General features: G+C 52.6%; 1 protein-coding gene across 1 annotated transcript; it reads right to left on the bottom strand.

Annotated features, from left to right (window-relative positions):
- Positions 1-1,139: 1,139 nt before the first annotated feature.
- Positions 1,140-16,155, bottom strand: DEDD (death effector domain containing). Its single transcript, XM_064732313.1, has 7 exons — positions 15,664-16,155; positions 11,436-11,808; positions 8,814-8,921; positions 6,923-7,069; positions 5,837-5,871; positions 4,060-4,424; positions 1,140-1,146 (listed from the first exon to the last, which is right to left on the bottom strand). Exons 2-7 carry the CDS (start codon positions 11,800-11,802, stop codon positions 1,140-1,142), a joined length of 1,029 nt encoding a protein of 342 aa, XP_064588383.1. The 5' UTR covers positions 11,803-11,808; positions 15,664-16,155.
- Positions 16,156-17,125: the final 970 nt, after the last annotated feature.

The raw sequence follows: 17,125 nt of genomic DNA on the forward strand, positions 1-17,125 counted from the left end.
AATCATCCCAAATTGCATCAATTCAGCCCAAATATTCTCCCTGTCCTCAAATATCAGTTCCCCAAATCATGCCCAATTCATCATCAGTCAAATCTTCCCAAATCTGCCCCTTTGTACCCAAAACTGAATGGCACAATGTGTCCCCCCTGCTCTTTTTGGGGTTCCAAATCAGCCCCAAATCTCCTACAATTCAGCCCCAAATATGCATCAATTTAGTCTGAAATCAGTCCCAAATGTGCATCAATTCAGTCCCAAAATCAGTCCCAAATCTGCCCCTTTGTCCCCAAAATGGAATGGCACAATGTGTCGCCTCTGCTCTTTTTGGGGTTCCAAATCAGCCCAAATCTGTGTCAATTCAGCCCTGAATCAGTCCCAGTTGCACCCCCAAAACTGTGCACATTCTCAGCTCTATTATTCCCAAATCAGCCCCAAATCTCCTTTCCTCCCCAAATATGGCATCAATTGTGAATCATCCCAATTTTGGTCAATCAGTCCCAATATTCCCCCAAATCAGTCCCAAATCTGCATTAATTCAGCCCCAAATATTCTCCCAAATCAGCCCCAAATCTGCATCAATTCAGCTTCAAATCTGTCCCAAATTTGCCCTTTTTGTCCCCAAAATGAAATGCCACAATGTCTCCTCCCTGCTTTCCTTTTGGTGTCCCCACTCTTTTTTGGGGGTCCCGATTCAGCCTCAAATTTATTCCAATTTTTGCATCAATTTAGCCCAAAATTGATTCTGAATCTGCCCCAAAATCTGCTCCAATTTACACCAAATCTGCTCCAAATCAGCCTTTTTGTCCCCAAAATGAAACAGCACAAGGTGTCCCCCTTCTTTTTTAGGGGAGTCCCAAATTTGCTCTGAAACTGCCCCAAAATCAACCCCAAATCTGCTTTGAATCACCCCAAAATCTGCATCAATTCACCCCAAAATCAGCCCAAATTTGCACTGAATCAGCACTTTTATCCCCAAATGGGATTTCCACTTTTTTGGGGGTTCCTCCATTTTTTGGGTGTCCTGGTGGAGGAGGAATTTCTTTCTATTAAAATTTGAAAAATATAAAAAATCCCAGGAAATGACCCCAAAAGTGTGGAGGAATTTTTGGGATGGGAGGGATTTGGGGACAACCCTGAACCCATCAAATGCTGGGTGGGAATGGGGGGAAAAAACAAGAAAAATGGGAAAAAAATTCCATCCTTGTCGGGTTTTGGGGGAAAATGTGAATTTTTGGGGTGGAAAACTCAGGGATTTGGGGATAAAAATGGGAATTTTGGGGGAAATTGCCATTTGGTTTTTTCACTGTTGTTTTTAATGGGTATAAAAGAGGGAAAAAATGAGGAGAAAAAAACATGGAAAATACAAGGAGGAGGAATTTGACAAAGAAAATGAGGAATTCTGGAATATTCCAAAACCCCAAATCTAAGACCAAGTGGTCCACAAATGGATTTTTTCGCCTTTTTTTGCCATTTTTAATGGATCCAAAAGAAGAAAAACCAATGGAAAACAAAAAAAAAGGAAGAATTTGACAAAAAAAAAAGAATAATTCTGGATATTATTTCCACCCACCCTCAAATCCCAATCGTTTTCTGTGTAATATACAAGCACCCCAGATCCCAGCAAGTCGCAACAATGGGATTTTGCACTATTCACCCATTTTATGCCAAACCCAGGAAGGGAAATAGGGAATATGAAATAAAATAGGAAAAAAAAAAAGAAAAATGGACAAAACAGGAACAACACAGGAGAAATTGAATATAAAAAGTCCAGGAATTCTGGAATATCCACACCCCAATCCCAGGAATTTTGGAATATTCTACACCCCAAATCCCAATGTGTCGCACCAATGGGATTTTTGCCTTTTCATCACCATTTTTAATGGAAAAAAAATTTTAAAAATAGGGAGAAAAGAAAATAAGGAGAAAACATGGAAAACACAAAGAGAAGAAGGAACTGACAGGACAAAGTGAGGAATTCTGGAATATACCACACCCCCAATCCCAGGAATTCTGGAATATTCCACACCCCCAATCCCAGCATGTCGCACCAATGGGATTTTTGCCTTTTCATCACCATTTTTAATGGAAAAAAACCCAGAAAAGAAAACAGGGAGAAAAGAAATTAAAATAGGGAGAAAACATGGAAAACACAAAGAGAAGGAAGAGTCTGATAAGGAAAAAGTGAGGAATTCTGGAATATTCCACACCCCAGATCCCCAAATCCCAGCGTGTGGCACCAATGGGATTTTTGCCTTTTCATCACCATTTTTAATGGATAAAAAAGAAAAGAAAATATGGACAAAACATGGAAAACACAAGGAGAAATTGAAAGGAAAAAGTGAGGAATTCTGGAATATACCACACCCCCAATCCCAGGAATTCTGGAATATACCACACCCCCAATCCCAGGAATTCTGGAATATACCACACCCCCAATCCCAATGTGTCGCACCAATGGGATTTTTGCCTTTTCATCACCATTTTTAATGGATAAAAAAGAAAAGAAAATATGGACAAAACATGGAAAACACAAGGAGAAATTGAAAGGAAAAAGTGAGGAATTCTGGAATATTCCACACCCCCAATCCCAGGAATTCTGGAATATCCACACCCCAATCCCAGCATGTTGCACCAATGGGATTTTTGCCTTTTCATCCTATTTTTCATGGATAAAGAAGGAAATAGGAAAAGATGAAAATATGGAAAAACATAAAAGAAGGAGAATTGAAGGAAAAAGTGAGGAATTCTGGAATATTCCCAACACCTCCAGAATTCCCCAATCCAAATGTTATTGTGGCACCAATGGGATTTTTGCCTTTTCATCAACATTTTTAATGAAAAAAAGGAAAAAAATGGAGAAGAAGAAAATAAGGAAAACAAAAAAAGAGAAGAAGAATTGACAGAGAAAAGTGAGGAATTCTGGAATATTTCCACACCCAATCCCAGGAATTCTGGAATATTCCACACCCCCAATCCCAGGAATTCTGGAATATTCCACACCCCCAATCCCAGGAATTCTGGAATATACCACACCCCCAATCCCAGGAATTCTGGAATATTCCACACCCCCAATCCCAGGGAACTGGATTATATGACCTTCATCACCAATCCAGGAATTCTGGAAATATGAACCACAACCGAGACAGGAACTGACAGACAAGGAGGAATTCTGGAATATTCCACACCCCCAATCCCAGGAATTCTGGAATATTCCACACCCCCAATCCCAGGAATTCTGGAATATTCCACACCCCCAATCCCAGCATGTCGCACCAATGGGATTTTTGCCTTTTCATCACCATTTTTAATGGATACAAAAGAAAAGGAAAGGGAAAAACATGAAAACAAAAGTAGAAGGAACTACAGGACAAAGTGAGAATTCTGGAATATTCCACACCCACCAATCCCAGAATCTGGAATATACCACACCCCAAATCCCAATGTGTCGCACCAATGGGATTTTGCCTTTTCATCACCAGTTTTAATGGAAAAAAAAGAAAATGAGGAGAAAACAGAATAAATAAAGAGAGAAAATGGAATACAGACAAAGTGAGGAATTTGAATAAACCAATAGGAATTCTGGAATATTCCACACCCCAATCCCAAATCCCAGCGTGTGGCACCAATGGGATTTTTGCCTTTTCATCACCATTTTTAATGGAAAAAAAGAAAAGAAAATGGAAAAAATGGACAAACAGGAGAAACACATGGAAAATGAAAGGAAAAGGAGATTTGAACAACAAAGAAGAAAACCAAAATCAGGAATTCTGGAATATTCCACACCCCCAATCCCAGCATGTCGCACCAATGGGATTTTTGCCTTTTCATCACCATTTTTAATGGATACAAAAGAAAAACCAGGAAAGGGGGGAAAACCCCATGGAAAACACAAGGAGAACCCATCAGGAACCTCCCCAAAAAACCTCCAAACCCCAGAATCCCCCAACCCTCCCCAAATCCACGAGCGAAACTCCGCCGAAGAACCGGGGACCGGGAGGAAAAATCAAAAACCAGGAAAAATCCCCAAAAAAATAAATAAAAAAAAATCCACAAGATGCGGACCAGAGCTGGGGAGTTAAATCCCTCAAGGAAGCGATGAGGAGCATCAAGTTCCTGAGGAGTTTCTGGCGACCCAACTCGTAATCCTCCTCGTCCACGTTGACCAGCAGCTTGATGGCCTCGTGGCCCACGGCCTGTTTGAGCGAGTCCGTGATGAAAACGCCCTTGAGGGCCTCCAGCAGGGAGCCGTTGATGTAATCCCGCCAGAAGGCGTCGAGGTAGGTGAGCTCCGAGAATTTGATGTCGCAGATGATGGAGCCCAAATCGCGCGATTTCAGGATGGTGTTGGCCTGGTTGAAGCGCTCGAATTGGCGCTCCAGAGGGTCCTGCTTGTTGGAGAAGACGTTGCCGTGCAGGGCGGAGTCGTGCTGGCAGTAAATCGCACGCACCGCAGGGGATGTCTGGGAATTGGGGAAAGGGGGATTATTTAGGATTGGGTGGAGAAATTGGGGAGTTTAGGGGTTAGGATTTGGGGCAATTTGGGCTGTTGATTGGGGATTTAGGGGTTGGATGGGGAAAATGGGGTTTACGTTAGGATGGGGGGATTTAGGGGTTAGGCTGGGGGTGAATCGAGGGATTTAGGATTGGAGGAAATGGGGGGATTTAGGGGTTTGGGATTGGGGATTTAGGGGTTAGGATTGGGGAGAAAATGGGGGGATTAGGATTGGTCGGGAAATGGGGGATTTAGGGGTTTGGGATTGGGGGATTTAGGGGTTAGGATTGGGGAGAAATGGGGGATTTAGGGGGGTTTGGGATTGGGAAATGTGGGGTTTAGGGACTGGCAGTACTCTGCGCGCAGGCAGATGTCTGGGCATGGGGGAAACAGGGTTAGGATTGGGGGGAAATTGGGGGATTTAGGGGTTAGGATTGGGGGATTTAGGGGGTTTGGGATTGGGGGATGTGGGGTTTAGGGGGTTTGGGATTGGGGAATGTGGGGTTTGGGATTGGGGGAATGGGGTTTAGGGACTGGCAGTACTCGGCACGCACGCGCAGGCGGATGTCTGGGAATTGGGGGAAATGGGGGATTTAGGATTGGGGGGAAAATGGGGGATTTAAGGCTTTTGGGATTGGGGGATTGGGGGAATGTGGGGTTTAGGGGGTTTGAGATTGAGGGGATGTGGGGTTTTGGGAATGTGGGGTTTGGATTGGGAGAATTGAGTTTAGGGACTGGCAGTACTCGGCACGCACGCGCAGGCGGATGTCTGGGGTTGGGAAATGGGGGATTTAGGATTGGGGGGAAAATGGGGGATTTAGGGGGTTTGGGATTGGGGGATTTAGGGGGTTTGGGATTGGGGGATTTAGGGGTTAGGATTGGGGGGAAAATGGGGGATTTAGGGGGTTTGGGATTAGGGGAATGTGGGGTTTGGGATTGGGGGATTTAGGGGTTAGGATTGGGGGTTTAGGGGGTTTGGGATTGGGGAATGTGGGGTTTGGGATTAGGGGAATGTGGGGTTTGGGATTGGGACAATGGGGTTTAGGGACTGGCAGTACTCGGCGCGCACGCGCAGGCGGATGTCTGGGAATGGGGGATTTAGGGGTTAGGATTGGGGGGAAATTGGGGGATTTAGGGGGTTTGGGATTGGGGAATGTGAGGTTTAAGGATTGGGGGATGTGGGGTTTAGGGGGTTTGGGTTTGGGGAATGTGGTGTTTTGGGATTGGGGGGAATGGGGTTTGGGATTAAGGGAATGTGGGGTTTAGGGATTGGGGGATGTGGGGTTTATGTGGTTTGAGATTGAGGGGATGTGGGGTTTTGGGTCTGGGGAATGTGGGGTTTAGGGACTGGCAGTACTCGGCGCGCACGCGCAGGCGGATGTCTGGGAATTGGGGAAATGGGGTTAGGATTGGGGAGAAAATGGGGGATTTAGAGGGTTTGGGATTGGGGGGATGTGGGGTTTGGGATTGCAGGAATGTGGGGTTTAGGGGGTTTGGGACTGGGGGAAATGTGGGAAATTTTCCCAGTCTTTGGATGTCTCATGCATTGGGGATCCCAATCCCACATTCCCAATCCCACATTCCCACCCCTCTCACCGCAGGTCTGTTTCTCCCTGGGGATCCCATTCCCAATCCCAATCCCACATTCCCACATTTCAAATCCCAATCCCACATTCCCAATCCCACAATCCCAATCCCACAATCCCAATCCCACAATCCCAATCCCACATTCCCAAATCCCCTCTCACCGTAGGTCTGTTTCTCCTTGGGGATCCCAATCCCACAATCCCAATCCCAATCCCACAATCCCAATCCCCTCTCACCACAGGTCTCTTTCGCCTTGTGGATCCCATTCCCAATCCCAATCCCACACTCCCAATCCCACAATCCCAATCCCAATCCCACATTCCCACATTTCAAATCCCAATCCCACAATCCCAATCCCACACTCCCAATCCCAATCCCAATCCCACATTCCCAGACCCCCTCTCACCGCAGGTCTGTTTCTCCTTGGGGATCCCATTCCCAATCCCAATCCCAATCCCAATCCCAATCCCACATTCCCACATTCCCAATCCCAATCCCACAATCCCCCCCCTCTCACCGCAGGTCTGTTTCTCCTTGGGGATCCCATTCCCAATCCCAATCCCACATTCCCAATCCCACATTCCCAATCCCACATTTCCAATCTCAACCCCACAATCCCCCCCCCTCACCGCAGGTCTGTTTCTCCTTGGGATCCCAATCCCAATCCCACACTCCCAATCTCACATTCCCAATCCCAAAATCCCAATCTCATATTCCCAATCCCAATCCCACAATCCCAACCCCACAATCCAAATCCCCTCTCACCGCAGGTCTGTTTCTCCTTGGGGATCCCATTCCCAATCCCACATTCCCAATCCCACATTCCCAATCCCAACCCCCTCTCACCGCAGGTCTGTTTCTCCTTGGGGTCGGGCGTCGCTGACTTTCTCCGTTTCCGTTGGTTCCCGAGGAGGCTCCGGGCCCGGCCCGGGCGCTTGGGGCCCAGCTGGGGCCCCCCCGGGGGGCAGCACAGGGACGGGTGGGGGGCAGGCACTGGGACATGGGGGGGAAATGGGTCAGGGACCCCAAATCCAACCCCAGAGACCCCAAATGTGACCCCAGAGACCCCAAACCCCATACTGGGGGGCAGGCACTGGGACATGGGGGAAAATGGGGTCAGTGACCCCAAATCCAACCCCAGAGACCCCAAATCCAACCCCACAGACCCCAAATCCAACCCCACAGATCCCAAATGTGACCCCAGAGACCCCAAATGTGACCCCAGAGACCCCAAATGTGACCCCAGAGACCCCAAATGCAACCCCAGAGATCCCAAATCCAACCCCAGAGATCCCAAATGCGACCCCAGAGACCCCAAATGTGACCCCAGAGACCCCAAATCCAACCCCAGAGACCCCAAATCCAACCCCAGAGACCCCAAATCCATCCAGGGAACCCCAAACCCATCCCAAACCCTATACCAGGGGGCAGGCACTGGGATATGGGGGGCACAAATGGGTCAGGGACCCCAAATCCAACCCCAGAGACCCCAAATGTGACCCCAGAGACCCCAAATCCAACCCCACAGACCCCAAATCCATCCAGGGAACCCCAAACCCATCCCAAACCCCATACCGGGGGGCAGGCACTGGGACATGGGGGGGAAATGGGTCAGGGACCCCAAATCCAACCCCACAGACCCCAAATCCAACCCCACAGACCCCAAAGGGGGTGACAGTGACCCCAAAGGTGACAGTGACCCCAAAGGAGGGGACAGTGACCCCAAAAGGAGGGTGACAGTGACCCCAAAGGATGACAGTGACCCCAAAAGAAGGGGACCCCAAAGGGGACAGTGACCCCCAAGGGTGACAGTGACCCCAAAGGAGGTGACAGTGACCCCAAAGGGGGTGACAGTGACCCCAAAGGATGACCCCAAAGGTGACAGTGACCCCAAAGGGTGACAGTGACCCCAAAGGGGGGCACAGTGACCCCAAAGGTGACAGTGACCCCAAAGGGTGACAGTGACCCCAAAGGGGGTGACAGTGACCCCAAAGGTGACAGTGACCCCAAAGGGGGACAGTGACCCCAAGGGGGGACAGGGACCCCAAAGGGTGACAGTGACCCCAAAGGGGGCACAGTGACCCCAAAAGGTGACAGGGACCCCAAAGGGTGACAGTGACCCCAAAGGGGGGCACAGTGACCCCAAGGGTGACAGTGACCCCAAAAGGGGGTGACAGTGACCCCAAAGGGGGGGACAGTGACCCCAAAGGTGACAGTGACCCCAAAGGGGTGACAGTGACCCCAAAGGGGGTGACAGTGACCCCAAAGGGGGGGACAGTGACCCCAAAGGTGACAGTGACCCCAAAAGGAGGGGACAGTGATCTCAAAAGGAGGGGACAGGGACCCCAAAGGGTGACAGTGACCCCAAAGGTGACAGGGACCCCAAAGGGGGTGACAGGGACCCCAAAGGGTGACAGGGACCCAAAGGGGGGCACAGTGACCCCAAAGGGGGGGACAGTGACCCCAAAGGTGACAGTGACCCCAAAAGGAGGGGACAGTGATCTCAAAAGGAGGGGACAGGGACCCCAAAAGGTGACAGGGACCCCAAAGGGTGACAGTGACCCCAAAGGGGGGCACAGGGACCCCAAAGGGGGCACAGGGACCCCAAAGGGGGTGACAGTGACCCCAAAGGGGGCACAGTGACCCCAAAGGTGACAGTGACCCCAAAGGGGGGCACAGTGACCCCAAAGGGTGACAGTGACCCCAAAGGGGGCACAGGGACCCCGGGGCTCCGTACCTGATTTGTGGGGGTGCCCCAGGCCGGGCGGGGCCCCCCCGGGCGCGCGGGGGGTGACGTAACGGATGGACGTCTCCTCCAGGTACTTGTCCACCAGGTCTGGGCACACTGCGAACGGAAACCGGAAATGTCACAGGAATGTCACCGGAATGGCACAGGAATGTCACCAAAATGTCACAGAAATGTCATGGGAATGATGTGGGAATGACACAGGATTGGCACAGGAATGGCACGGGAATGGCACAGAAATGTCATGGGAATGGCACCGGAATGTCATGGGAATATCATGGGAATGTCACAGGAATATCATGGGAAGGATGTGGGAATGGCACAGGATTGGCACGGGAATGGCACAGAAATGTCATGGGAATGGCACAGGAATGGCTCGGGAATGTCATGGGAATGGCACCGGAATGTCATGGGAATATCATGGGAATGTCACAGGAATGGCACCGGAATGGCCCAGAAATGTCATGGGAATGTCATGGGAATGACGTGGGAATGGCACAGGAATGTCACAGAAATGTCATGGGAATGGCACCGGAATGTCACGGGAATGTCACAGGAATGTCATGGGAATGGCACAGGAATGTCATGGGAATGTCACAGGAATGGCACAGAAATGTCATGGGAACGTCACCAAAATGTCACAGAAATGTCATGGGAATGTCACCGGAATGGCACAGGAATGTCACGGGAATGGCACGGAAATGTCATGGCAATGTCACAGGAATGGCACCGGAGATGGAAACGGGAATGGCACAGGAATGTCACCGGAATGGCACCAGGGATGGCACGGGAATGTCAGGGGAATGGCACAGGAATGTCACCGAAACGTCATGGGAATGTCACAGAAATGTCACGGGAATGTCATGGGAATGTCATGGAAATGGCACAGGAACGTCACAGGAATGTCATGGGAATGTCACAGAAATTCATGGGAATGGCACAGGAATGGCACGGGAATGGCACCGGAATGTCACAGAAATGTCACAGAAACGTCACAGAAATGTCACAGAAACGTCACAGAAATGTCACAGGAATGTCATGGAAATGGCACAGGAATGGCACAGAAATGTCACGGGAATTGCATGGGAATGTCGTGGGAATGGCACAGGAATGTCATGGGAATGTCACCAGGGATGGCACGGGGAAATCAAGGAATGGCAGATAATGGTGTGACCCCAATACCCCCATACACTGTGACAGTAACCCCGTTTATCACGATATATCGTGACAGGAACTCACTGGGGCGCCGCCTCTTGAGGCTGACATAGGGCAGCAGCTCATGGCGGGTGACGATGTCACCCCAATACCCCAATACCACCCCATATATCGTGAGTATCACCCCTATATCACGATATATCGCGATATATCCTGACGGGCACTCACCGAGGCGCCGCCTCTTGAGGCTGACGCAGGGCAGCAGGTTGTGGCGGGTGATGATGTCACCCCAATACCACCCCCTATATCACGATATATCGCGATATACCACACCAGGCACTCACCGGGGCGCCGCCTCTTGAGGCTGACATGGGGCAGCAGCTCATGGCGGGTGATGATGTCACCCCAATACCCCAATATCACCCCATATATCACGATATATCATGACAGGCCCTCACTGGGGTGCCACCTCTTGAGGCTGACGTGGGGCAGCAGCTCGTGGCGGGTGATGGTGTGACCCCAATACCCCAATACCACCCCATATATCACGATATATCGCAATATATCCCGACGGGCACTCACCGGGGCGCCGCCTCTTGAGGCTGACGTGGGGCAGCAGCTCGTGGCGGGTGATGATGTGACCCCAATACCACCCCATATATCACGATATATCGCGATATACCACACCAGGCACTCACCGGGGCGCCGCCTCTTGAGGCTGACGTGGGGCAGCAGCTCATGGCGGGTGATGGTGTCACCCCAATACCCTCCCATATATCACAACAGTGACTCCGTATATCGCGATATACCACACCAGGCACTCACCGGGGCGCCGCCTCTTGAGGCTGACGTAGGGCAGCAGCTCGTGGCGGGTGATGATGTGACCCCAATACCCCTATACATTGCAACAGTGACCCCATATATCATGACAATGACCCCGTATATCGCGATATATCGCGACAGGAACTCACCGGGGCGCCGCCGCTTGAGGCTGACGTAGGGCAGCAGGTCGTGGCAGGTGATGATGTGACCCCAGTATCACCCCGAATATCGCGAGTATCACCCCATATATCACGATATATCGCGATATATCGTGACGGGCACTCACCGGGGCGCCGCCTCTTGAGGCTGATGTGGGGCAGCAGCTTGTGGTGGGTGATAATGTGACCCCAATACCCCAATACCACGCCGTATATTGCGATATATCGTGAGAGTTATCTGGGCACAGCTGTTTGAGGCTGACGTGGGCAGCAGGTTGTGGCGGGTGATGATGTGACCCCAGTATCACCCCATATATCGCGATATATCGCAACAGGCACTCACCAGGGCACCGTTTCTTGAGGCTGACATAGGGCAGCAGCTCATGGCAGGTGATAATGTGACTCCAATACCCCAATATCACCCCATATATCACAACAGTGACTCTGTATATCGCGATATATCGCGACAGGCACTCACCGGGGCGCCGCCGCTTGAGGCTGACGTAGGGCAGCAGGTCGTGGCGGGTGATGATGCGCAGCAGCTGCAGCAGCTGCCGCAGGTTGCTCTCGTCGCAGCGGCCCTGGCGCTCCAGGGCCAGCAGGAAGTCGCGGCCCGAGCGGATGCGGCCGCGCTCGGCCTCGTCCAGCACGTCCACGAAGAGGAAGGAGAGCACGCGCACGTCGCGGTGCGTCAGCTGCGCGCCCACGATGTCGAACATGCGGTGCAGCGAGTACAGGCCCTGCTCGCGCTCGCCCGGCTCCTCCGGCCACGGCACCGCGGCACCCGTGCCACCCGTGCCACCGTGGGCACTGCCAGCGCCTGCGCCGCGCTTCCGACCCGCCATGGGCACCTGGGGACACAGGGACAATGAGATATGGGGTCAGTAGAGGACTGGCTCCTCCAGCCATGGCACCGTGCCACCCGTGCCACCGTGGGCACTGCCAGCGCCTGCGCCGCGCTTCCGACCCGCCATGGGCACCTGGGGACAATGGGGACAATGAGATACGGGGTCAGACATGGGGACAATGAGATATGGGGTCAGATATGGGGACAATGAGATATGGGGTCAGTACAGGACTGGTTCCTCCAGCCACGGCACCGTGCCACCCGTGCCACCATGGGCACTGCCAGCGCCGCGCTTCCGACCCGCCATGGGCACCTGGGGACAGTGGGGACAATGGGACATGGGGTCAGGTATGGGGACAATGGGACACGGGGTCAGTACAGGACTGGCTCCTCCGGCCATGGCACCGTGCCACCCGTGCCACCGTGGGCACTGCCAGCGCCTGCGCCGCGCTTCCGACCCGCCATGGGCACCTGGGGACACCAATATGGGACATGGGGTCAGATATGGGGACAATGGGACACGGGGTCAGAACAGGGCCGGTTCCTCCAGCCATGGCACTGTGCCACCATTGGCACTGCCAGTGCCTGTGCCGCGCTTCCGACCCGCCATGGGCACCTGGGGACACAGGGACAATGAGATATGGGGTCAGACATGGGACACAGGGTCAGTACAGGCCCTGCTCCTCCGGCCACGGCACTGTGCCACCATGGGCACTGCCAGTGCCACGCTTCCGACCCGCCATGGGCACCTGGGGACAATGGGGACAGTGAGATATGGGGTCAGACATGGGACATGGGGTCAGTACAGGACTGGCTCCTCCAGCCATGGCACCGTGCCACCCGTGCCACCACTGGCACTGCCAGCGCTGCGCTTCCGACCCGCCATGGGCACCTGGGGACACAGGGTCAGTGGGACATGGGGTCAGAACAGGCCCTGCTCCTCCGGCCATGGCACCGTGCCACCCGTGCCACCATGGGCACTGCCAGCGCCTGCGCCGCGCTTCCGACCCGCCATGGGCACCTGGGGACACAGGGACAATGGGGTCAGATATGGGGACAATGAGATATGGGGTCAGATATGGGACACAGGGTCAGAACAGGCCCTGCTCGCGCTCGCCCGGCTCCTCAGGCCATGGCACCGTGCCACCCGTGCCACCATGGGCACTGCCAGTGCCACGCTTCCGACCCGCCATGGGCACCTGGGGACACCAATATGGGACATGGGGACAGTGGGACACAGGGTCAGTACAGGACTGGCTCCTCCAGCCATGGCACCGTGCCACCCGTGCCACCATGGGCACTGCCAGCGCCTGCACTGTGCTTCCAACCCGCCATGGGCACCTGGGGACAATGGGGATCCCGACCCCAATCCCAAGGATTTTCCAGTGGGATCCTGACCCCAATCCCTGGGGTTTCCATCAGGATCCCAAATCCAATCTCGGGGATTTTTCATTGGAATCCACTCAGGATCCTGACCCCAAATCCTGAGGGTTTCCCATTGGAATCCATTCAGGATCCCAACCCCAATCCCAGGGGTTTTCCAGTGGGATCCTGACCCCAATCCCAAGGATCTTCCTCTAGGATCTCAACCCATATTCCTGGGATTTTCCAGTGGGATCCTGACCCCAATCTCTGCATTTTTCCATCAGGATCCCGACCCAAATCCCAAGGATCTTCCATCAGGACTCTGACCCCAATCCCAGGGATTTTCCATTGGAATCCACTCAGGATCCTGACCCCGATCTTGGGAATTTTCCATCAGGATCCCAACCCAAATCCCAGGGATTTTCCATCAGGATCCTGACCCCAATCCCTGGGGTTTTCCAGTGGGATCCCGACCCCAATCTTTGGGATTTTCCATCAGGATCCCGCTCCCAATCTCTCCATTTTTCCATCAGGATCCCGATCCCAATCCCGAGGATTTCATTCAGGATCCTGACCCCAATCTTTGGGATTTTCCATTGGAATCCTGACCCAAATCCCAGAGATTTTCCATTGGAATCCTGACCCAAATCTTTGGGATTTTCCATCGGAATCCCAACCCCAATCCCAGGGATTTTCCATCAGGATCCTGACCCCAATCCCAGGGATTTTCCATTGGAATCCTGACCCCAATCTTTGGGATTTTCCATTGGAATCCTGACCCCAATCTTTGGGATTTTCCATTGGAATCCCAACCCCAATCTTTGGGATTTTCCATCAGGATCCCAATCCCAGATTTCCCAGGGATCCACCCCCATCCCTGGAAAAAACATCGGGATCACCACAGGAACCCCCCTGACCCACCCCAATTCCTCTCCAAAGAGAAAAATTCCCAAAAAAATAAAAATCCCTGGAAAAAAAAACAGGAATGGGAAACACCTGGTGCTGTGAATTCTGATTTTTTTAGGGGATCCTTGGATCCATCCTGAACCTCTTTGGATCCATCAAGACCCTCTGGATCCATCCTAAACCTCTCCAGATCTATCAGGACCCTCTGGATCCATCCCTGGATCCATCTCAAACCTCTCCAGATCCATCCCTGGATCCATCTTGGACCTCTTTGGATCCATCAGGATCTTCTGGATCAATCCCAAAGCCCTTTAGATCCACCCCAAACCTCTTCAGGTCCATCAGAACCCTCTGGATCCATCCCTGGATCCATCCTGAACCTCTCCAGATCCATCAGGACCTTCTGGATCCATCCCTGGATCCATCTTGAAACTCTTTGGATCCATCAGGAGCCTCTGGATCCATCTCAAACCCCTTTAGATCCATCCCAGACCTCCTTGGATTCATCCTGACACTCTCCAGATCCATCAGGACTCTGTGGATCCAGCTTGAACCTCTTTGGATCCATCCCTGGATCCATCTTGAACCTCTTTGGATCCATCAGGACCTTCTGGGTCCATCCCAAAACCCTTGAGATCCATCCCAGACTGCTCCAGTTCCATCAGGAACTTCTGGATCCATCCTGAATCTCTCTGGATCCATCCCAGACCTCTCCAGAACCATTCCAAGCCTCTCTGGATCCACCCTGAACCTCTCCAGATCCATCAGGACCTTCTGGATCCATCCCTAAACCCCTTTGGATCCATCTTGAACCTCTCTGGATCCATCAAGATCTTCTGGATCAATCCCAAAGCCCTTTAGATCCACCCCAAACCTTTCCAGGTCCATCAGGACCTTCTGGATCCATCCTTGGATCCATCTTGAACCTCTTTAGATCCATCAGGACCCTTTGGATCCATCCTAAACCTCTCCAAATCCATCTCAAGCCTCTCTGGATCCATCCTTGGATCCATCAAGACCTTCTAGATCCATCCTTGGATCCATCCTGAACCTCTCCAGATCCATCAGGACCTTCTGGATCCATCCCAAACCTCTTTAGATCCATCCCAGACCTCTCCACATCCATCAGGAACTTCTGGATCCATCCTTGGATCCATCTTGAGCCTCTTTGGATCCATCAGGACCTTCTGGATCCATCCCAAACCTCTCCAAATCTATGAGGACCTTCTAGATCCATCCTTGGATCCATCCCAAACCTCTCCAGATCCATCAGGACTCTGTGGATCCATCTTGAACCTCTCTGGATCCATCAGGACCTTCTGGATCCATCTAAAACCTCTCCAGATCCATCCCTGGATCCATCTTGAACCTCTCTGGATCCATCAGGACCCTCTGGATCCATCCTTGGATCCACCCTGAACCTCTCCAGATCCATCAGGACCTTCTGGCTCCATCCTGAACCTTTCCAGCTCCATCCCGACCTTCCCTGGATCCCTTTAATTGGGATAAATCCCAAATTAATCCAACCCCCAATTAATTAAAAACCCCCCAATTAATGAATGAAAGCCCAAAGCATCCCCGGACCCACCTCAGCCGTGCCCGCCGGCAGCTCCGGGCGCTCTCAGCGATCTCCGATCCCTTTTTTTTTCCTCCTCTTTGATTTTCCTTTCCAATCAATCTCCCCCCCTCAAAAAAATAAAAATAAAAAATCCCCAAAGTTCCAGCGATGCCTGGAGCGCTCTCAGTCTTTACCGGAATTTCCCCCACCAAAAAAAAACCTTTTTTAAATTATTTTTTAATTTCCTAATTAATAATTTAGCGAAGAAAAGCCAAGGGCGGCGTTGCCTTTAAGTCGTTCCCGGTTCCAGGGCGGACATTGCAGGAATTCTCTGGATCGCGGATTTTTGTTTCGATCAAAACAAAAACCGCAATAAAAAACCAAAATTCAATTCGCCGGGTTGAAGAAATCCTTGGAATTTCATCCCGTTCCCTGCTGCGCCGCAAATCCCGGGATTTTCTGAGCTACGGGAGGAGCCGAAATCCCGGAAAAAAAAACAAAAAAAAAAAAAAAAACAAACCAGGAAAAGCGCTGTTAAATAAACAAAATAAAAATTAAAAATAAACAAAAAAAATACCGATTTTGCCGAGATTACGGTTGAAATCGGCCCCGAATTCCAGCGAGAAAGAACCAAAACCGGAGCACCGGGAGGGCTCTCCCCCGTTAAAGGCCCTCAAAGCCCCGGTTCAGCCCCGGAGGCCTCGGGAAGGGCCCGGTTCGACCCCGAAAAGCTCCGGTCAAAGCCCGGCAAGGCCCCGGTAAGGCGGCAAACGGCACCGCCGAGCCCCGGGGATGCCCCAAACGGCCCCGGCGAGCCCCGAAAGGCGGCGGGGAGGCCGCAAAAGGCCCCGAGCAGGCCCCGGGGAGGCTCCGGTCAAGCCCCCGGGAGGCTCCGGCGGCGGCAGCGTCGCGAGGAGCGGAGGGGGGAGCGGCGCGGCCCCCCCTGCGGGCCCGTCCCAGCCCGCCGAGCGCGGGGGCCCCTCCCGGCCCCTCACGGCCCCTCAGGGCCGGCCCAGCCCCGGCGCCGCCATCTTGGCTCCGTCCGCTCCGCTCCCCGCTCCCCGCGGGCGGCTCCGCCCTGACGTCACTTCCGGCAGGCAGAGGCCACGCCTACTTTATCTCATTCAAAGCCGCGCCCACATCCGGGCACTCGCGAGCTCACGGCGGCTTCACGCCCATAGGGAAACACAGGAAGGGCGGCGCCATGTTGGGTGAGGGCAAGATGGCGGCTACATCCGGGTTACTGCTGTTGGCGTCAGCGCTATTGGTTTGCACGGGGCGGGCGCCATCTTGAGTGAGGGCAGCCTGGCAGCGCGGGGCCGCGTGGCGGCGCGGCCGCCATCTTGGAAATCGTGAGGCGGAGGCGCCGCCATCTTAACTGAGGGCAGCAAGGGGGGATCTGGGAGGGGGGGGTTGAGGAGATTTTGAGGATTTTTGGGGTGTTTTGGTTCTTGAGGGACGGGGTGAGGAGAGGAGGGTGGAGATGGGATCA

Source organism: Zonotrichia leucophrys, chromosome 25, assembly GCF_028769735.1.
Source record: "Zonotrichia leucophrys gambelii isolate GWCS_2022_RI chromosome 25, RI_Zleu_2.0, whole genome shotgun sequence".
NCBI classification, from domain to species: Eukaryota; Metazoa; Chordata; class Aves; order Passeriformes; family Passerellidae; genus Zonotrichia; species Zonotrichia leucophrys.